At 45.2% G+C, this 22,629-nt stretch overlaps 1 protein-coding gene across 1 annotated transcript in view; it reads left to right on the forward strand.

Annotated features, from left to right (window-relative positions):
* LOC138453024 (testicular acid phosphatase homolog) overlaps window positions 1-22,629 on the forward strand; it is a 193,815-nt gene that overhangs the window by 151,801 nt on the left and 19,385 nt on the right. The window contains exon 10 of the mRNA XM_069605444.1: window positions 14,861-15,039. Within this exon, the coding sequence (XP_069461545.1) occupies window positions 14,861-15,039 (179 nt within the window). The remainder of the gene's footprint in view (window positions 1-14,860; window positions 15,040-22,629) is intronic.

Genomic DNA, 22,629 nt, shown 5'->3' on the forward strand with positions numbered 1-22,629 from the left:
AATTAATTTAGGATAGTATTGAATACTGGCCAAATTTGGCCATGGTGTTACATCTCATGGTGCAACTGAGAGACGGCTTACCTGCAGCTCCGGTGGCAGTAGCAAGCTGGGAAATATCCTCACGTGGTTGAAGGATAGTGTGTGCGTGATTGCACTTAGGAATATGCCTGAGAGTGCTTCAGGCCGACATCTCTCGGGTTCCCGCTGACTGTGAAGGGCCACAGTGGGTCCCAAATCTGAGAGAAAGAGAATACAGGATCAGAATGCATGATCCTGGATAAGGATTCAGAGGAGTGGATTCGATGATGGTGAGAGAATCCTACTCGGGGTAGACTGCCCTCAAAGAGCATGGTGGTGGGCGAGTACGTGCCTATGAGGTGTAGACGTCTGACCAGTGGTTCAGGTGGTCTGTGATGAGTACATCTCGGTGAGCAGGGTGGCTCCCACGGGGGTAGAGTTGTTCCGGTGCAGCGGTGGTCCATGGGAGTGGAACTAGCCGCATGCCGAAATCCTGTATGGCTATCGGGAGTGCGAGAGCGCGCATCGAGTAGCGCTGAGGTCTAGGCAGGAAAATGACCGGTGAAAAGACTGAAATCGATGCAGTGAGACCGAGTTGGGAAAAACGGCACGAGGGGTGTGGAGGACTTAGAGTGCCTGAAGGTGCGCGCATGAAGTGGCGCTGAGGTGTAGTAGGGAGCACTATATTCAATGCAGTGAGATCGTGTTGGGATCTGGGGAGTGAGAAAAGGCACGTGGGAGGTGCGAAAATTCGGGTAATTAGGTGCCTGTATGTGGCGGTGTGGACACCTGAAATGCATACTTTTAGTTATGAGTGGAGCCCGGCAGCAGGGTATAGTAAGTGCAGACTGGCAAGCCAAGTCAAAAAGGGGCGCGCTCTGGTCAACAATTAAAAAGCTAAGGTGCTGTTCCCTGGCTAGCTTACCGCAGTATGTCCGGCGTACCTCTGTATACGGGGTCCTCAGCTCGAAATGAAACTGTGAGGAGAATGCTGGCTGCTGTGTAAATATACATTTTACAAGCTAGGCGGCAGCCAATCAAAACCGCGCATTGGAAGTACCCAATGGGTACAGGAAGGAGTTTGAACCAATCGCGTGTTGTCAAGAAGGTGGAGCATAATTGAACTACTCGAATGGTGGAGCATCATGGGAGGTGTGGTCCCAGAAACGGTGCTTGCAGGCTAAAGCAATGCTGAATGGGATGCACTGAATGCAAAATGTGGAAAAGGGTGTGTAGAAAAGGCAAACCGGTTGGCTCTGAGTCTGGTAGCATTTCATAATAGCTCCATAGAGACACCTATTGTTTATTAATTATTACCAGCGGGAAGTGCGTTGTAAATATACATTTTACAAGCTAGGCGGCAGCCAATCAAAAACGCGCATTGGAAGTACCCAATGGGTACAGGAAGGAGTTTGAACCAATCGCCTGTTGTCAAGAAGGTGGAGCATAATTGAACTACTCGAATGGTGGAGCATCATGGGAGGTGTGGTCCCAGAAACGGTGCTTGCAGGCTAAAGCAATGCTGAATGGGATGCACTGAATGCAAAGTGTGGAAAAGGGTGTGTGGAAACGGGCAAACCGGTTGGCTCTGAGTCTGGTAGCATTTCATAATGGCTCCATAGAGACACCTATTGTTTATTAATTATTACCAGCGGGAAGTGCGTTGTATATACCGGTGCATGATCTGTCCAAACTGCCTATTGTGAGTGCTGGCATAATACAGGTAGAGAGGTCCACTATACATGCTGTTGAGTGCATACGCATCCATTCATTGTACGGGTCCATAAAATAAAAGGTTAATTAGCATTGGACATATATGCATGTCATATCACATGTCACCCGTGGTGGTAATTAATACATGTGTACACTTGGTGTTAACGGGAGATGCATAAGTACTGATTGCCAGATGTCAAAACAATTGGTGAAAAAACCACAGTCCATGTGAATACATGTGTGCACTTGGTGTTACATAGGTTCTGATTGCCAGAGATTAAAACAATTGGTGACAGTAATACAGTTGTTAATGTATGCAAGCTGAGATATCTATATAGGTTGCCCCTGGTGTCCCGAAATGATAAAAGAGGGTGAGGGGGTTTTTGTTTTTAGAAATGTTTCCATTCAACTGTTATATTTAAACCGTGACGTACGGTGTCCAATTTGTGAACCCATTTCTGTTCCAGTTTTGTCAGAGTCAAATTGATATCCCCCCCACGACGTTGTGGTTGGAGCTGTTGCAGCACGGTCCATGAAAATGTTTCATGAGTATGGCCCTTTTTAGTGTAGTGTTCAACGAGTGGTTTGTCTTGGACTGAGTTCTTTATGCAGGACCTGTGTTCATTAATCCTTTGTTTTACGGGCCTTATTGTTTTGCCAATGTAGACCATGTCGCAGGGACATTTGATGGCGTAGATAACGCAATTGGTGTGGTTGTTCATCTTCCATGTGAAGTCCTTGTGTGTGAAGGTCTTACTGTTGGTGGTGTATTTACAGGCGAACTCAGTCCAAGACAAACCACTCGTTGAACACTACACCAAAAAGGGCCATACTCATGAACAATTTTCATGGACCGTGCTGCAACAGCTCCAACCACAACGTCGTGGGGGGGATATCAATTTGACTCTGACAAAACTGGAACAGAAATGGGTTCACAAATTGGACACCGTACGTCATGGTTTAAATATAACCGTTGAATGGAAACATTTCTAAAAACAAAAACCCCCTCACCCTCTTTTATCATTTCGGGACACCAGGGGCAACCTATATAGATATCTCAGCTTGCATACATTAACAACTGTATTACTGTCACCAATTGTTTTAATCTCTGGCAATCAGAACCTATGTAACACCAAGTGCACACATGTATTCACATGGACTGTGGTTTTTTCACCAATTGTTTTGACATCTGGCAATCAGTACTTATGCATCTCCCGTTAACACCAAGTGTACACATGTATTAATTACCACCACGGGTGACATGTGATATGACATGCATATATGTCCAATGCTAATTAACCTTTTATTTTATGGACCCGTACAATGAATGGATGCGTATGCACTCAACAGCATGTATAGTGGACCTCTCTACCTGTATTATGCCAGCACTCACAATAGGCAGTTTGGACAGATCATGCACCGGTATATACAACGCACTTCCCGCTGGTAATAATTAATAAACAATAGGTGTCTCTATGGAGCCATTATGAAATGCTACCAGACTCAGAGCCAACCGGTTTGCCCGTTTCCACACACCCTTTTCCACACTTTGCATTCAGTGCATCCCATTCAGCATTGCTTTAGCCTGCAAGCACCGTTTCTGGGACCACACCTCCCAAGATGCTCCACCATTCGAGTAGTTCAATTATGCTCCACCTTCTTGAAAACAGGCGATTGGTTCAAACTCCTTCCTGTACCCATTGGGTACTTCCAATGCGCGTTTTTGATTGGCTGCCGCCTAGTTTGTAAAATGTATATTTACAACGCACTTCCCGCTGGTAATAATTAATAAACAATAGGTGTCTCTATGGAGCTATTATGAAATGCTACCAGACTCAGAGCCAACCGGTTTGCCTTTTCTACACACCCTTTTCCACATTTTGCATTCAGTGCATCCCATTCAGCATTGCTTTAGCCTGCAAGCACCGTTTCTGGGACCACACCTCCCATGATGCTCCACCATTCGAGTAGTTCAATTATGCTCCACCTTCTTGACAACACGCGATTGGTTCAAACTCCTTCCTGTACCCATTGGGTACTTCCAGTGCGCGTTTTTGATTGGCTGCCGCCTAGCTTGTAAAATGTATATTTACACAGCAGCCAGCATTCTCCTCACAGTTTCATTTCGAGCTGAGGACCCCGTATACAGAGGTACGCCGGACATATGCGGTAAGCTAGCCAGGGAACAGCACCTTAGCTTTTTAATTGTTGACCAGAGCGCGCCCCTTTTTGACTTGGCTTGCCAGTCTGCACTTACTATACCCTGCTGCCGGGCTCCACTCATAACTAAAAGTAGGCATTTCAGGTGTCCACACCGCCACATACAGGCACCTAATTACCCCAATTTTCGCACCTCTCACGTGCCTTTTCTCACTCCCCAGATCCCAACACGATCTCACTGCATTGAATATAGTGCTCCCTACTACACCTCAGCGCCACTTCATGCGCGCACCTTCAGGCACTCTAAGTCCTCCACACCCCTCGTGCCGTTTTTCCCAACTCGGTCTCACTGCATCGATTTCAGTCTTTTCACCGGTCATTTTCCTGCCTAGACCTCAGCGCTACTCGATGCGCGCTCTCGCACTCCCGATAGCCATACAGGATTTCGGCATGCGGCTAGTTCCACCCCCATGGACCACTGCTGCACCGGAACAACTCTACCCCCGTGGGAGCCACCCTGCTCACCGAGATGTACTCATCACAGACCACCTGAACCACTGGTCAGACGTCTACACCTCATAGGCACGTACTCGCCCACCACCATGCTCTTCGAGGGCAGTCTACCCCGAGTAGGATTTTCTCACCATCATCGAATCCACTCCTCTGAATCCTTATCCAGGATCATGCATTCTGATCCTGTATTCTCTTTCTCTCAGATTTGGGACCCACTGTGGCCCTTCACAGTCAGCGGGAACCCGAGAGATGTCGGCCTGAAGCACTCTCAGGCATATTCCTAAGTGCAATCACGCACACACTATCCTTCAACCACGTGAGGATATTTCCCAGCTTGCTACTGCCACCGGAGCAGCAGGTAAGCCGTCTCTCAGTTGCACCATGAGATGTAACACCATGGCCAAATTTGGCCAGTATTCAATACTATCCTAAATTAATTAAATCACCCCTTTTTGAAGATCCTCACTGCCTCTCTTAAACCCACAGAATCAACGGACAGCACCACCAATGGTGCCTTTCCTGACGAAGGCCAGCATATAGACCGGCTTCAATCAAGCCATGTTTTGGCCGAAACACACCTGTGTCGATCCCCGTGACACAACTGTATCTTCCCCCTTGTGTATGTTGTGTAAATATCTGTTGTGTACACCTTGTGTGAACTAACCCTGGGGCCATTTTCAAGCCTCAGGTATACTTTCCCTGCTTGATAGTTCTTTCTCTATCACATCTATACAGGGAATGTACTTCAGTGTGGAGTTTTAACCTCAATACATCAGAGGTTGACACTTAACCCGTGTTACCACCGTTCACAATCACTTTTGTCCGTTTGATGCCAAAAAACTTTCGTGCTTATCGAAAGACCTGAAAATTAATTGTTGAATGAACTAAAAAAGGACTGTGTCAATGTAAAATAAACATACATGCATGGCACAACTGGCTTACTTGTAGGATCTTCTTCATCCTGATTATTCCTTTTTTTTGTACATATACCCACCTGGGTAAATCAGGACTCCGCCAGGCGCCCTATATTTTCTACCATATTTAGCACAACCCACGGTTGTAGGGCTATCTCAGAAATAGGAGCAGACAATAGAACCTAGTCTTTTCTCCTACTACCCACCGACATGGACAAAGTAAATATCGTGTCCTACACGGACGAATATTTTCAGAAACTGATGGGTACGATGTCCACTTTAGGATCAGAAGGTGGACCTATCGCGCAAGGCGCAAATAAAGACGAACTGGACACCATTCTCCAAAAAAGGAAGAAACTGATACGCACAGAGATGCACGGAACCTTCATGCTGGAATACCTTAAGGCCGGGATTATTCCCGAAGGATTACAAGTGAAAAATATTCCCCGGGTGTTCACCGACAACCCCAAGTTCAAAACTAACTTCAGCGGCGTCGGCAATAAATGCAGCCGTGACTGGATCATTCTTATTATAGACACGGCACAGGAGGAATGTAAAAAACAGGGAGAAGATCTAACGACTCTGGAGAAAAAATTCGCCGAAGACAAAACCATCAATGACGCCAAGAAGAAATTGGAGAAAATGGAGGAAGAAGTAGTGAAATTTAACCAACTAACGGTGGAACGCAAGGTGCAGAAGTTCAGGAAAGACCTCACTAACTACGCTGAGGAAAAAACATATCCCTACCTCAAAGAGACGTTCTACAGTGACTTACAACAGCAACAAAAAACTCATTACGATAGACGCAACCGCATGGTGCAATTTTCTGGGAGCTCAGGTTCCTCAAGCGGAAGCACATCTAGTCCACCTGGAGGGAGCAAGAGCACCGGACCACCACCCCAACATCCTTTTTTTCAGAGAGGGGGCCAACGGGGCCGACCGAGGAGACGACCACAACAAATGGGCCAATACATGAGAACGCGCCAGTGGTACTCGAACCAGCCTTAGCCACCATCCCTATCTTCAATCTTTCTTGTAGAACCCTAGTCAAAGCAGAACAAACTCTACTGGAGAGAGGTCTATCTTTTGTCCCAGCCACCAAGGCGGACCCTTTTAACACAGAAGTTGAACTCAGGAAATTCTTCCGCACTCTAAGACTAAAATACTTTTTTGAGGTGTACCTACCTGAGAAACAAAACTCCGAAACCATCGCCACCGGAGGACCAGAGAGACCAGTAGATAACATGACAGGCTTCAAACCCAAATCAACCTTCACTCCGCCTCCGCACACCATCCCGAGCGAATTCGACACGTTTGAAAAAATCGTGATGAAGACCATCACCAGCGGCCTCACGACAAAAAACTTCTATCAAGACAACCTCAACAGAGACGAGAGAAAGTCTCTAATGGACCTCAACCAAGACACTACCATCACCATAAAACCAGCCGACAAGGGTGGAGGTATTGTGATCATGAAAACCGGAGATTACAACAAAGAGTGCCAACGTCTACTCAGTGACACGACCGCATATAAGAAATTGAACACGGACCCGATTTTTCGCCTAAAAGCGGAAATCGGCAACCTAACGAAACACGCCGAAGACGAAGGATGGATTTGTCAGGATGAACGGGCGTTCTTAAACAAAACGCACCCCAGGATCCCAGCATTCTATATACTACCCAAAATCCATAAGCATGCAACAAAACCCCCAGGAAGACCTATTGTCTCTGCTTGTGACTCTCTTCTAGAACCCCTTTCGTTGCACACAGATTTTTTTATGAAACCTTTTATCGGAAAAATGGCTTCCTACATAAAAGACAGCACTGAGACCATTAAGATCCTGGACGCCATACATCTCACCACTGATTCCATCCTTGTCACCATGGACGTAGAGGCACTATACACCTCCATCCCACAACTGGAAGGACTACAAGCACTGGCGACCTGCCTTGAAAGAAGAACCGACACCACCACCATACCCACCAACTTCCTTATAGAATGTTTCCGAATAGCCATGGGAGAAAACTTTTTTCTATTCGGCCAACAAATGTACCAACAGATCAAAGGCGTTAGTATGGGGGCCACCTTTGCACCAGACGTCGCGAACCTCTACATGGCCCAGTATGAGGAAGATAACATTTATAACAACAACCCTCACAGATCACACATCAAAATTTGGCGCCGCTACATTGACGATGTGCTCTTGATCTGGGAAGGCAATCGAGAATCACTACTGGCTTTTCATCAATGGCTGAACACACAGAATACCCACATAAAGTTCACCATCGAGTGGGATTACCAAGCAATCAACTTTCTCGATCTACATATTTATCGATCTGGAGATAGGTTGAAAACAGAACTTTTCAGAAAGCCCACCGACAGAAACACCTTGCTACATTTCACGAGTTACCACCCAGAAGGGTTAAAGTACAACCTCCCATACGGCCAGTTTCTTCGCATCCGTCGAAATTGCACCGACAGAGAGAAATTCTTCCATCATGCAAAACAACTTCAAATACGCCTAGGACAGAGAGGCTATCCGAAAAAATCCATCAGGACTGCCAGGAAGAGAGCAGAGAACACCGACCGCTCGATTTGCTTGACAGCAAAAGAAAAAAATCCCACCAACAGGACTGTCTGTTTAACTACCTTCAACCCGGTCAGCAATCTCATAAAGAGCACCATCAACAGAAACTGGCATTTGATTAAGAACGAGGGCAGCCTAGCGAAGAAACCACTGTTCGCTTTCAAGAAAAACAGGAACCTGAGGGATACCCTTGTACACACATTTTTGGAACCCACGAAAACGACTGCAACCCTATGGAGTATCCCTCCAGTTACTGGTCACTTCAGTTGTGGACACTGTGTCGCCTGTAAATACACCACCAACAGTAAGACCTTCACACACAAGGACTTCACATGGAAGATGAACAACCACACCAACTGCGAGAGCAGATGTGTTATCTACGCCATCAAATGTCCCTGCGACATGGTCTACATTGGCAAAACAAAAAGGCCCGTAAAACAAAGGATTAATGAACACAGGTCCTGCATAAAGAACTCAGTCCAAGACAAACCACTCGTTGAACACTACACCAAAAAGGGCCATACTCATGAACAATTTTCATGGACCGTGCTGCAACAGCTCCAACCACAACGTCGTGGGGGGGATATCAATTTGACTCTGACAAAACTGGAACAGAAATGGGTTCACAAATTGGACACCGTACGTCACGGTTTAAATATAACCGTTGAATGGAAACATTTCTAAAAACAAAAACCCCCTCACCCTCTTTTATCATTTCGGGACACCAGGGGCAACCTATATAGATATCTCAGCTTGCATACATTAACAACTGTATTACTGTCACCAATTGTTTTAATCTCTGGCAATCAGAACCTATGTAACACCAAGTGCACACATGTATTCACATGGACTGTGGTTTTTTCACCAATTGTTTTGACATCTGGCAATCAGTACTTATGCATCTCCCGTTAACACCAAGTGTACACATGTATTAATTACCACCACGGGTGACATGTGATATGACATGCATATATGTCCAATGCTAATTAACCTTTTATTTTATGGACCCGTACAATGAATGGATGCGTATGCACTCAACAGCATGTATAGTGGACCTCTCTACCTGTATTATGCCAGCACTCACAATAGGCAGTTTGGACAGATCATGCACCGGTATATACAACGCACTTCCCGCTGGTAATAATTAATAAACAATAGGTGTCTCTATGGAGCCATTATGAAATGCTACCAGACTCAGAGCCAACCGGTTTGCCCGTTTCCACACACCCTTTTCCACACTTTGCATTCAGTGCATCCCATTCAGCATTGCTTTAGCCTGCAAGCACCGTTTCTGGGACCACACCTCCCATGATGCTCCACCATTCGAGTAGTTCAATTATGCTCCACCTTCTTGACAACAGGCGATTGGTTCAAACTCCTTCCTGTACCCATTGGGTACTTCCAATGCGCGTTTTTGATTGGCTGCCGCCTAGCTTGTAAAATGTATATTTACAACGCACTTCCCGCTGGTAATAATTAATAAACAATAGGTGTCTCTATGGAGCTATTATGAAATGCTACCAGACTCAGAGCCAACCGGTTTGCCTTTTCTACACACCCTTTTCCACATTTTGCATTCAGTGCATCCCATTCAGCATTGCTTTAGCCTGCAAGCACCGTTTCTGGGACCACACCTCCCATGATGCTCCACCATTCGAGTAGTTCAATTATGCTCCACCTTCTTGACAACACGCGATTGGTTCAAACTCCTTCCTGTACCCATTGGGTACTTCCAATGCGCGTTTTTGATTGGCTGCCGCCTAGCTTGTAAAATGTATATTTACACAGCAGCCAGCATTCTCCTCACAGTTTCATTTCGAGCTGAGGACCCCGTATACAGAGGTACGCCGGACATACTGCGGTAAGCTAGCCAGGGAACAGCACCTTAGCTTTTTAATTGTTGACCAGAGCGCGCCCCTTTTTGACTTGGCTTGCCAGTCTGCACTTACTATACCCTGTTGCCGGGCTCCACTCATAACTAAAAGTAGGCATTTCAGGTGTCCACACCGCCACATACAGGCACCTAATTACCCTAATTTTCGCACCTCCCACGTGCCTTTTCTCACTTCCCAGATCCCAACACGATCTCACTGCATTGAATATAGTGCTCCCTACTACACCTCAGCGCCACTTCATGCGCGCACCTTCAGGCACTCTAAGTCCTCCACACCCCTCGTGCCGTTTTTCCCAACTCGGTCTCACTGCATCGATTTCAGTCTTTTCACCGGTCATTTTCCTGCCTAGACCTCAGCGCTACTCGATGCGCGCTCTCGCACTCCCGATAGCCATACAGGATTTCGGCATGCGGCTAGTTCCACCCCCATGGACCACCGCTGCACCGGAACAACTCTACCCCCGTGGGAGCCACCCTGCTCACCGAGATGTACTCATCACAGACCACCTGAACCACTGGTCAGACGTCTACACCTCATAGGCACGTACTCGCCCACCACCATGCTCTTCGAGGGCAGTCTACCCCGAGTAGGATTCTCTCACCATCATCAAATCCACTCCTCTGAATCCTTATCCAGGATCATGCATTCTGATCCTGTATTCTCTTTCTCTCAGATTTGGGACCCACTGTGGCCCTTCACAGTCAGTGGGAACCCGAGAGATGTCGGCCTGAAGCACTCTCAGGCATATTCCTAAGTGCAATCACGCACACACTATCCTTCAACCACGTGAGGATATTTCCCAGCTTGCTACTGCCACCGGAGCAGCAGGTAAGCCGTCTCTCAGTTGCACCATGAGATGTAACACCATGGCCAAATTTGGCCAGTATTCAATACTATCCTAAATTAATTAAATCACCCCTTTTTGAAGATCCTCACTGCCTCTCTTAAACCCACAGAATCAACGGACAGCACCACCAATGGTGCCTTTCCTGACGAAGGCCAGCATATAGACCGGCTTCAATCAAGCCATGTTTTGGCCGAAACACACCTGTGTCGATCCCCGTGACACAACTGTATCTTCCCCCTTGTGTATGTTGTGTAAATATCTGTTGTGTACACCTTGTGTGAACTAACCCTGGGGCCATTTTCAAGCCTCAGGTATACTTTCCCTGCTTGATAGTTCTTTCTCTATCACATCTATACAGGGAATGTACTTCAGTGTGGAGTTTTAACCTCAATACATCAGAGGTTGACACTTAACCCGTGTTACCACCGTTCACAATCACTTTTGTCCGTTTGATGCCAAAAAACATTCGTGCTTATCGAAAGACCTGTAAAATAAATGGTTGAATCAACTAAAAAAGGACTGTGTCAATGTAAAATAAACATACATGCACGGCACAACTGGCTTACTTGTAGGATCTTCTTCATCCTGATTATTCTTTTTTTTTTTTTTTTTTGTACATATACCCACCTGGGTAAATCAGGACTCCGCCAGGCGCCCTATATTTTCTACCTTCTCACAAATAATGCCAGATTCCCTAAAATTTACGAACCTTTAGCAAAAAACTCACACCTTCTCACAGATAATACTACCAGAACCTTGAGAGGCCCACAGCCCAATACCAAAAACTCCTTCCACAAAGCCTCCAATACCCAGCACTCACTTCAGCTTAACAGCCGGCTTACTCGAGACATCAACACCCAACCAAAGCACCACCATAACACCCAGGTACTACCAATGGAATCTTCCCAGATCAGCATAAGAGGAGCCCTAATAAATGCCCGCTCCATGGTGGCCCATGCCACATAAATAGCAGACTTACTCCAGACAGAAACAATAGACTTCCCTGCCATCACTGAATCCTGGCTTCATTCAGCAGCAGGCCCGGCGATCATGCTAGCCATTCCCGAGGACTACACTCTCCTTAGAATAGATCGCACTAAATCCCAAGGTGGAGACCTTGCCATAATTGCCAAAACCAGTCTAGCCTTGAGACTCACCACGCCACAAAATGTAGAATCATGCGAATCGCTCACTGCTAAATTGACCATCTCCGACACCCAGACCCTGTCTATCCACCTCATATACAGACCTCCTGGCCCTTTAGGCTCATTTGAAGAAGACTTAACTAATATCTTATCTGACAACCTTAAAGATTCCTCACAGTGCCTTCTCTTAGGAGATCTCAACCTAGGTTTCAACGACCCATTAGACCACAATGCCACGCATATCAACGACTCCCTCGAGGAATGGGGGTTTACCCAAAAAGTGACGGGTGCGACCCAAACTTAATGAAGGACCCTCGATTGGATAGCAGAGCATAACTGCCAGACTTCCATTATTTCCATAACACTGCAGCTCTGGTCCGACCACCACCTGATCTCCTTCTCTTTAGAGGCTACACATCCCTTACTTGCCAATAGCATAGCTCCTGCCATTCCCACCAGAAACAAAAGAAATATCACAGCTGAAAAACTCACTCCCCTGATTCTTCCCACCTTGAATTCGCTTGGTAGAGGAGTACAACAAAATAATGTTATCTTCCTTAGATGTCATAGCACCACTGAAAATTAGAAAGAGCAAACCTAAAAAACATGTGAATAGTTGGTTCTCTCCCCACTTGAAAGCAATTAGATTAGAAAAACCCAAAAGTTAACAAATTCGGAGACAAGATCCCTCTGACTCCAACAAAAACAACCTTAGTAAAATAGCTACTCTTTACAAAGGAGAAATTATCCTCGCCAAACAATCTTCATGCAACCTGCGTATTACAGAAGCTAATTCAAGTACTGAAGAATTGTTCACAATCCTTAAAGAGATAGAAACGCCCATCCAAGCCCATCCAAGCCCCGGATACCTGTCTCAAGGACAGAATATGGTGCACCAGCAGTCAGAGTGTCCTATCTAACAAGGTAACGACGCTCCAAGCCAAGAATAACAACAAAAAAGAAACTCTTCTCCTTGCCCCTAAGCCTAACAAAACTTCTGCGCCTCTGCCCCAGTCCCAGCCTACTCTGCCACCTCCCAATCAACTCACACCCTACTTCAACCTCAATAAAGTATCCATCTTAGAAGTTGAAAAAGTCATCCTTGCCCTCAAACCTTCTAACTGCCACGGCGACCCCTGCCCAGCCCAAATCATGAAAGACGCTGCATGCGACCTCTCCCCATTCATCTCCAAACTCATAAATGCCTCCTTCTCCACTGGCACCATACCCAATAACCTGAAACAGTCCTGGGTTCTCCCACTACTTAAAAAACAAACACTTGACCCGTCCATACCCACAAACTATCACCCTATCTTCACAGTCTCGTTCCTGCTTAAAATTCTAGATAAGGTGGCGTACCTTCAAATCCAACAATATTTGGAAAGTAACCACCTTTTAGGAGTACGTCAGTCAGGCTTCAGACCACAACATGGAACTGAAACTGCCCTAATCGACCTTGAGGGACACATAGACGCATTGAGAGACGATGGTAAGGCAGCACTATTACTACTACTTGATCTCTCAGCGGCGTTCGACCTAGTGGACCATAAAATCCTATGTAACCACTTGGACTCTGCCGCTCATTTCTCATAAGAAGTGATAGGATGGATCCAATCCTTCCTCGACAATAGAACAATGCACGTCTTCTCACCCATAGCAGGTGCTGACCCCATACCCATCACCTGCGGTGTGCCCCAGGGCTCCTATGTGTCTCCCACCCTGTTCAACATCTTCACAAAGCCCCTTTTTGATGATCTAGATGGCCTGGGTATCACCTACACTAATTATGCCGATGATACCCAGATACTCATCCCGTTGAATGGAGACTACAACAAGGATTTGGCCTTTGTGAATAGAGTGTACCTCATCATCCAGGCATGGATGGCCTCTCATGGTCTATGCCTGAATGATGAAACAACGGAACTCCTCATTCTCGGCACTGCCTGCAAACCTTAACAAACTAGGCCACAACTACTCCAATTTCAAAATAGACTACAATAACATTACAGTAGCCAAGGAGGACAAAACCCTTAGATTCTACCTAGACTCTACGTTAACCTTTAAAAAACAAGTCAATTCGATGACCTCATCAACTGCTTACACCTGTAAGTTAATCAGAGCAGCCAAGACCTTCCTCTCCACCAACCCTAGCATTACCCTAGCAAGTTCCCTTGTTTTATCCAAATTGGACTATTGTAATGCCTTATATGTAGGGAGTAACAAATACATCACCAACAAGATTCAGATTTTACAAAACAATGCCCTGAGAGCAGCCCTAAGTATTCCTAAGAAAGCCCATATCTCTGACCTCAGAAGATCCAATAACTGGCTTTCCACGAAAGACAAAATCCTCCTCAAAACAGCTTTCCTGACACACAAATGTCTCCACTATACCGCTCCACAATACCTCATAGCCAGGATTACGAGACAACACTCCATCCGTCCCACGAGAACAGCTAACGCCAACCTCCTGACGATGCCCAGATTTAAACGTACGAAGACTGGTGGAAGTAGCTTCCCGGTCAAAGCTGTCCAATACTGGAACTCCTTCCCTCCGCCCCTGAGGAAAGAGCTGCCCTACCTACGCTTTAGGTCCAACCTCCTCCATTGGATCAAGGAAAATGATCTCTGACCTCTCACTACATATACAATGTAATTCCTGTTCCTCTTGTACATAATGTGTATATTGTCTACTGTGTGTTTGCCGTACTGTGTAACCTGCCTGTCTTATGTCTGTATTCTGTACAAACTTCCTTTGTACAACTTACTGTATAAAATGTATGATTTTGTACAGCAATGTAACCTAAGCTGAACAACCCTCTTGATGCCTATTGCGCCCTGATACCCTCGGGTCTGGTGCGCATTGCAAATATTAAAACAAACAAACATATACTCATCAAGCATCAGTCCTCCATGCTTTATTTAAATGTAACTTGCTTTACTCCGGTTGCCCCTGTCATTCACGTGTCTGCCACAGCATGTGACTGCCTCTGCCGCCGCCACCACTAAAACTCGGCAATGAGACACAGGCGAGATGCTCATTTAACATTATCTGCCATTTTACCAGCTCTTACAGTGTCAGCATGCTGTACCGGAACACGTCCAGCAGTGCCCCGTACCAGCTGGTGCTGCCGGGCTGCAGCGCCTCGTGCCCGCTCCATCGTTTCATTGAGCTGACGGCTCCCGTCATCCCTGAGGACTGGGGCAAAGAGTGCCACCGGAAGGACAACTCCAGCCCTGCCACAGGTAAATGGGCACCTCGCCTGGCATTAGCATTCCCTAGATGGGGAGCAGGGTGCACTAAGGATTGCTGAGGCAGGGTTGCCGGCATGCCAGCAATGGGTGGCCTCATGGTGACAAGGCTCCAGATGCAGAATTTTGACAAAATGATGTTAGTTGTGACTGGCTGATTTGAACTGCATCTGATTATACATAAATCTTAGTGACTGACAATCCAACTAGCCAAAATGAAAATGGCGTCCGTTCAATGGAAGCTTCGATTTATTATAAATCTGATGGGCAAATCCAAATGATATATGGCAGATCCGATTTCCCATGGACTGACCAAAGTTACAGGTGTCTGAGTGACATTCTGACTGAAGGCTGACCTGATTGCTACTGTCTCAGAGCCAGGTGTGCGTTACAGCAGGCACTGGTTAGGACAAAGGTAAGTACATACTAGGCAGTGATTGCCTCGAAGTGCATGTTACACTAGGTGCTTATTGGCTCTGAGATAGAATAACGGTACTCTAGGCAGTGAATGGCTCCTCTCTAGGTCCATGCTACACTAGGCAGTGACTACCTCTGAACTAGGTGCAGGTTGCATTAGGAAATGTTTGTCTCTAAGGTAGATGCATGCTACATTATGCTGTGCATCTTTGTGAACTATGGGCACACTGCACTAGGCAGTGATTAGCTGCGAGCTGGGAGCATGCTACACTAGGCAGTGATTAGCTGAGTGCTGGTTGCATGCTACACTATACAGTGATTAGCGGAGTGCTGGTTGCATGCTACACTATGCAGTGATTAGCTGAGTGCTGGTTGCATGCTACACTATACAGTGATTAGCGGAGTGCTGGTTGCATGCTACGCCAGGCAGTGATTAGGGGAGGGCTGGTTGCATGCTACACTAGGCAGTGATCAGCTGAGTGCTGGTTGCATGCTACCCTAGGAAGTGATCAGCTGAGTGATGGTTGCATGCTACCCTAGGAAGTGATCAGCGGAGTGCTGGTTGCATGCTACACTATGCAGTTATTAGCAGAGGTTGCATGCTACACTATGCAGTGATTAGGGGAGTGCTGGTTGCATGCTACGCTAGGCAGTGATTAGCTGAGTGCTGGTTGCATGCTACACTAGGCAACGATTAGGGGAGTGCTGGTTGCATGCTACACTATGAAGTGATTATCTGAGTGCTGGTTGCATGCTTCGCTAGGCAGTGATTAGCTGAGTGTGTGGAGTGCTGGTTGCATGCGCCACAAGGCGTGATAAGCTGAGTGCTTGTTGCATGCTACACTAGGCAGTGTTTAGCGGAGTGCTGGTTGCATGCTACACTATGCAGTGATTAGCAGAGTGCTGGTTGAATGTTACACTATGCAGTGATTAGGCAGTGTTTAGCGGAGTGCTGGTTGCATGCTACACTATGCAGTGATTAGCAGAGTGCTGGTTGCATGCTACACTATGCAGTGATTAGCAGAGTGCTGGTTGCATGCTACACTAGGCAGTGTTTAGCGTAGTGCTGGTTGCATGCTACACTATGCAGTGATTAGCAGAGTGCTGGTTGAATGTTACACTATGCAGTGATTAGGCAGTGTTTAGCGGAGTGCTGGTTGCATGCTACACTATGCAGTGATTAGCAGAGTGCTGGTTGCATGCTACACTATGCAGTGATTAGCAGAGTGCTGGTTGCATGCTACACTATGCAGTGATTAGCAGAGTGCTGGTTGCATGCTACACTAGGCAGTGTTTAGCGTAGTGCTGGTTGCATGCTACACTATGCAGTTATTAGCAGAGGTTGCATGCTACACTATGCAGGGATTAGCGGAGTGCTGGTTGTGTGCTACTTTAGGCAGTGATTAGCTCAGTGTGTGGAGTGCAGGTTGCATGCGCCACAAGGTGTGATTAGCTGAGTTCTTGTTGGATGCTACACTAGGCAGTGATTAGCTGAGTTTTAGTTGCAAGCTACACTAGGCAGTGATTAGCTGAATGCTAGTTGCATGCTACACTAGGCAGTGATTAGCTGAATGTTAGTTGCATGCTGAACTAGGCAATGATTAGGGGAGTGCTGTTGCATGCTACACTATGAAGTGATTATCTGAGTGCTGGTTGCATGCTACGCTAGGCAGTGATTAGCTTAGTGTGTGGAGTGCTGGTTGCATGCGCCACAAAGCGTGATAAGCTGAGTGCTTGTTGCATGCTACCCTAGAAAGTGATGAGATGAGTGCTGGTTGCATGCTACTAAGAAGTGATTAGCAGAGTGCTGAATGCATGCTACACTAGGCAGTGATTGCATGCTACAGTAGGCAGTGATGAGCTGAGTGTGGCAAATCAACCTCCGGGGCACCACTGGTCCCGGGATGAATATCGGTTTCTAAACCACCAATCGGCCGAACCCCTTTAGTAGACCAGAAGGGATCCAAACAGATTTGAAACACAATCAAATTATAAACCTCCTTGTACAATTTTGGTAATGTGGATGAAACGGCAGGCTGGTCTCTGAAAGCTTGTCGATTGTTGGTTAGTTGCAATACATCGAAAATTCAATTATTACCCAATGATAAAGGGCACTGTCCAGACAAAGTTGGATGAAAATATCTACTTTATTTATCACAACAGACAGTTCTAGCACACTACGAAATACAACCCACCCTGTAAGGGAATGCAGAGGAAAAGGGATGCACATTGGATACTGACCGGTGGGTAGTTGGTATAGTAAATAATCAAAACAGTTCAATGATACTTGGTTTCAGCACAAAGGGAGCAATGGGTCATAAAATGTCAGTAGGGGCCTTCAGAGAAGTACCGTGAGGCGACAGAAGCACAATGTACCGTGTGCTTGTAGATGTAGTTAATTCTCGACTGGGTCGAGTTGTTTTCAGGGAGCTTTGCAGCTTCTGCAACAGAGTTCAAGACAAGAGATAGGTGCGACTATAAGGCAGCAGGCAGTTCGGCAAGCGAAGCAGGACAGATGGCTGCAGGCTGACCTACACAGCAGCTCAGGATCAGGAATCGTCTTTGTGCAGGTCGGTGGTACTGAAGCACTGGTCGAGGTGCCTCGGATGGCTTTAGCGATTGTGGCATAAGAACAGTCATTGGTGCAGTCGGTTGCAAATCGAGGGGCTCGGCTGGCTTGAAAATGTCGTTTAAGGCTGACGTCAGTAGATGGTCGTCGAGGCACTTCTCCAAGCTTCTTCACTGGGCTTGTGTCATCCTCAGGACGGCACAAAGCTGAGGAGAGTGTTACAGGCAGATGCCTTGTCCTTGGTTTGGTTCAGAGACTCTGCCAATTCCCCAAGAAAACACTGGGAGGTAGAGGGAAAACTTGGAGTCACAGGCAAACCCTCGCGTAAAGGATGGAACCCTTGATATATACAAACAAGCCAGTGAATCACAAAATACCGCTCTCTTAGAATGAATAAGGGATACTAACCCATGTACTCACATGTCAACACATTAGTCAATAATGCATAATACCAGAGTTAGAAAATCTAAAGCCATTACATATTTTAATTTGAAATTTCATACACATATTTCATATAAATTGAATACAAAAGTGAATTAGAGAATACTCTCATTGGATAAATCAATAGAGTACTAAATACAGAGAAAACAATAACATAAACAGAAAAAATCACCCCACAGTAATGATGCAACGTAATTCCACAAATGCAACCCATAAATGGGCGCCTAGGTGATCGAGTGGCTTATACACAGTGATAATACGTGATCAAAATTCACTTACTAACTATTCCACTTATCACCATTCGTACCATACACTCTCATGCATAAAATATGCTTCATTTATCCACATACGCACAAATCAGACAATAGTAAAAACACACCCAACATGTTTCTTTCCTCCAACAAGTTATTCCGGGAAATTCATCAGGGGCAGACTAAAAAACAGAATCATTGCATATTAACAGTAATTCATTTCTGTTAAACTTGAAAATTCTCTTCAAAGTCCAGGTACTTTGATAAACTGCAACTCCAATCTTTGTATTCAGGGAGTTACACGTGGAAGACTTCACGGGATAGTATCCCCTCTGAGAGAGCGGTAAACAAACAATATAACAATTACTTGTTTGTGAATGTATATAATACAGTTAACTTGGCACCTTAAATACATGATTATTATCGTACCAGGTCCATTAGAGCTCATCAATAGCTCAATTTAAAGGTTTCAACTAAGACATAAGGCTGCAAGTATCCTCCTCCATTAACGTCAAAAAATGGTGTATTAGTATTTCAAATCCCAGACACAATCAGTAGCCGAAAACAATTATGTTTAAAATATCCAAAATCACATAAATTCGAGTCCCTGTGACCGAGACCATGTAGAAGAACTGAGACGAGCTGTGAGATCACCAGCAGACATATCCCGTGCAAAAGAGAAATGAGCACAGGGCAAGTAGACATCAAAATTAAAAGGGCCTATCGACAGGGCCCCATTTCATTCAAGTCTACATTCTTTATGGTATTACCCTCCCTCTGAGGTCTGAATCTTAAAAAATCATCATCCTTAGATAGAAGGATCAATTTACCATTAAATGTGTAAGCAGAGAATTTATTGTAAAAAATGCCAAAGTTCACTCACCAAAATATGAGGCAAGTTACCCACAACACATAGGGGTAGTCGTCGTTGAAGGTTGTGACGTTAGTAATGCATGTCAGCCTATCAGGATATTATATTCTGGTTCTACAAAGAATGACATAAACACCGGTTGAGGATACTACTCTACTCGTTCGGATCGCTTGGCGAAACACATATACTTAGGTCGCCCATTGTAATCAATCATAAAAGGAAACCAATCACTTACCCAGCAGATAATGCCGAGAATGTCCTCCAAAGGGAGTTGCACTATTGAACCCAACGAAGGTGTTGGGTAGCCAGCTCTCACAAAACTGATCTGATGCACGGTCTGTGTCGCAGATGCTCGACCATGGTTCCCCCCTTATCAACAACCTCGCCGCCAATTTCGGGGACGGCGCCGTTTGAACAAGTAATTAATCAAATTGGCATACCAATTTTTAACTTAGCCAAAATTGACCTTACCCCATCTCAGACTAAAGTCCTTTCCAAAGGACTTTCATTTGTGCCTTCTCAACAAACCGATTGGTTTGAAACAGAACTTGAAGTTCGCCAGTTTTTGAGAACAGTGCGCCTCAAAGTTTTCTTTAATGAACATGGCGAGAACGAGCCAGAAGCAGACACAGGCCTACGAGTCCCCTCGACTTTTAAACCGCCAGATAATGAAGTCACAAAAGAAATTCTTACATTTGAAAAGTGTGTCCTTCGAGATTTGGACACACTTAAAACTAAACATAAACCCATCAGACACAATCTCTCCAAACTTGAAAATTCAGCTTTGATTGAACTATCAAAAAACCCCTCCATCATCATTAAACCTGCTGACAAGGGAGGAGGGATTGTTGTGATGTCCAAAACCCAATATATTTCCATGATGGATGCTTTATTAGAAGATGACATCAGCTATAAAAAACTCTGTAAAGACCCCACCCGTGACATCAGCACAGAAATTGAGAGCGTAGTACAATTCGCTCTAGACCGAAAATGGATCACAGAAAAAGAATCTAAATTTCTCATCACTAGTCAAAATCGCATTCCAACTATGTATGCGCTACCCAAAATACATAAGAATTTGGAAAACCCACCAGGGAGACCAATTGTGTCTGGTTGCGGTTCCATATTCGAACCTTTGTGCAAATTCATTGACAAATTTTTGAAACCCATTAGTGTAAAAACTGAACCTTATCTTAAAGACACGACTGATACTATCGAGATTTTTGAAAATCTTGAGTTTGACAGCACAACTCAATTGCTAGTGACAATGGATATTCAATCTCTTTACACTAGCATACCACAGGACCAGGCCATTGAGAGTATGCGAGAAGTCCTCCTGGAGTTTGATACCCAGGACCGTGTTCCGCATAACTTTATTCTAGAACGTATGGCTATAGCCCTAAACAAAAACTATTTTAAATTCAATGGCCAATTCTTCTTTCAAACAAAGGGCACGGCAATGGGGGCTGCCTTTGCACCCACTTTAGCGATTCTTTTCATGTTTAAATTTGAAACTCTTCACATCCTATCCCAAACCAATCCCTTTCGGTATTTCATAACGAAATGGAAAAGGTACATTGACGACATTATCTTCATTTGGACCGGTTCTCAAACTGACCTAACTCTATTCCACAACTGGTTGAATAATGTGGACCCTAACATCAAGATCACTATGGAATCCAGCAACATTCAAATTCCATTTTTAGACCTGATAATAAAAGACCAATCAGGTAAGTTAAATTGTTCTTTATATCGAAAAACAACAGCCCGGAATACTCTTTTACATTATTCAAGTAACCATCCCCGGCATCTCCGGGACAATTTATCCTATGGTCAGTTTCTCCGCATCCAGAGAAACTGCTCTGACCTACATGACTTCTATGAACAATCAGACAAATTGAGTTGTCGTCTTAAAGAGAGAGGCTACCCCAAAAGACTGATTACCCAGGCGTTCAAAAGGGCCCGATTTACTGATTAGGACATTTTGCTTAAGCCCAAACAAGACTCCAACTCACAACCTGTTATTAACAACTCACAAATGACATGTGTATTAACCCATGGGCCCCAGACCTTTGAGATTAAAAAACGTATCTCTAAATATTGGCCAATTGTAAAAATCAGTCTGCCTGAAGCGCCCCTTCCACGTTTTACCTTCAAGAGGGCTAGTAATATCCGTTACAAATTTGTCCACTCCTCCCTCAAAAAAGACTCACCCAGAATGGGTCTCTGGGACCTGAGGACCACTGTAGGCCATTTTCCGTGTGGATCCTGCTCTGTCTGCCAATTTACTAAGAAACTAAAGGAGTTTAAAATTGGGCAAAAAACGTGGACTCTCTCTACCATGGCAAACTGCAAAACAAAGCAGGCAGTATACTGCATTCAATGTCCCTGCGGACTCCGTTATGTCGGTCAAACTTCTCAACCTGTTCACATTAGAATATCGGAGCATCGCTCGAGAATCAGGTGTAGAACAGCATCTGCACCTCTTGTCAGTCATTACCTTGAATTACAACATTCCGCCAATGATATTTTCTGGTGGATTCAGGACGTGGTAAAAAATACCCCAAATGTCTCCCAATGTCTCCTTCAGAAGGAGGCTCGTTGGATTTATCGTCTATCCACCCATATAAATGGACTCAATGAAGATTTCAGCCCTATGTAAAACATTGTCACTTCCTTTTCATTCTTTCTTTTGCTTTTCGCCCCCTGTTTTTTCACTTAACATATCTCTAGTTAACTATTTCGTTTAATATCTATTTCTTCCGCAGTTTCTGTCCCCCCTACTCTCGCAATTTTGCCCCTTCCATTGTTCCTTCTTTAGTCAAAGGGCATGACTGGCCCTTACTTAGGACCGTTCGCATCTATTTCTTTTCCTCCCAATCCACTTGGTTTGATCTACATGCTTACCGACTTAGCATTTTTTAATTTTTTACTTTCAACTCTTTCGTGAATCAGTGTCTCCTGACATGTGTTTGAGCTGTTTCTTCAACGCATGTTAAGCTTTCTCACGTTGTTTTCAATTCAGGCCGTTCGCT

Source organism: Ambystoma mexicanum, chromosome 1p (genome assembly GCF_040938575.1).
Source record: "Ambystoma mexicanum isolate Mex_15411 chromosome 1p, UKY_AmexF1_1, whole genome shotgun sequence".
Taxonomy (NCBI): domain Eukaryota; kingdom Metazoa; phylum Chordata; class Amphibia; order Caudata; family Ambystomatidae; genus Ambystoma; species Ambystoma mexicanum.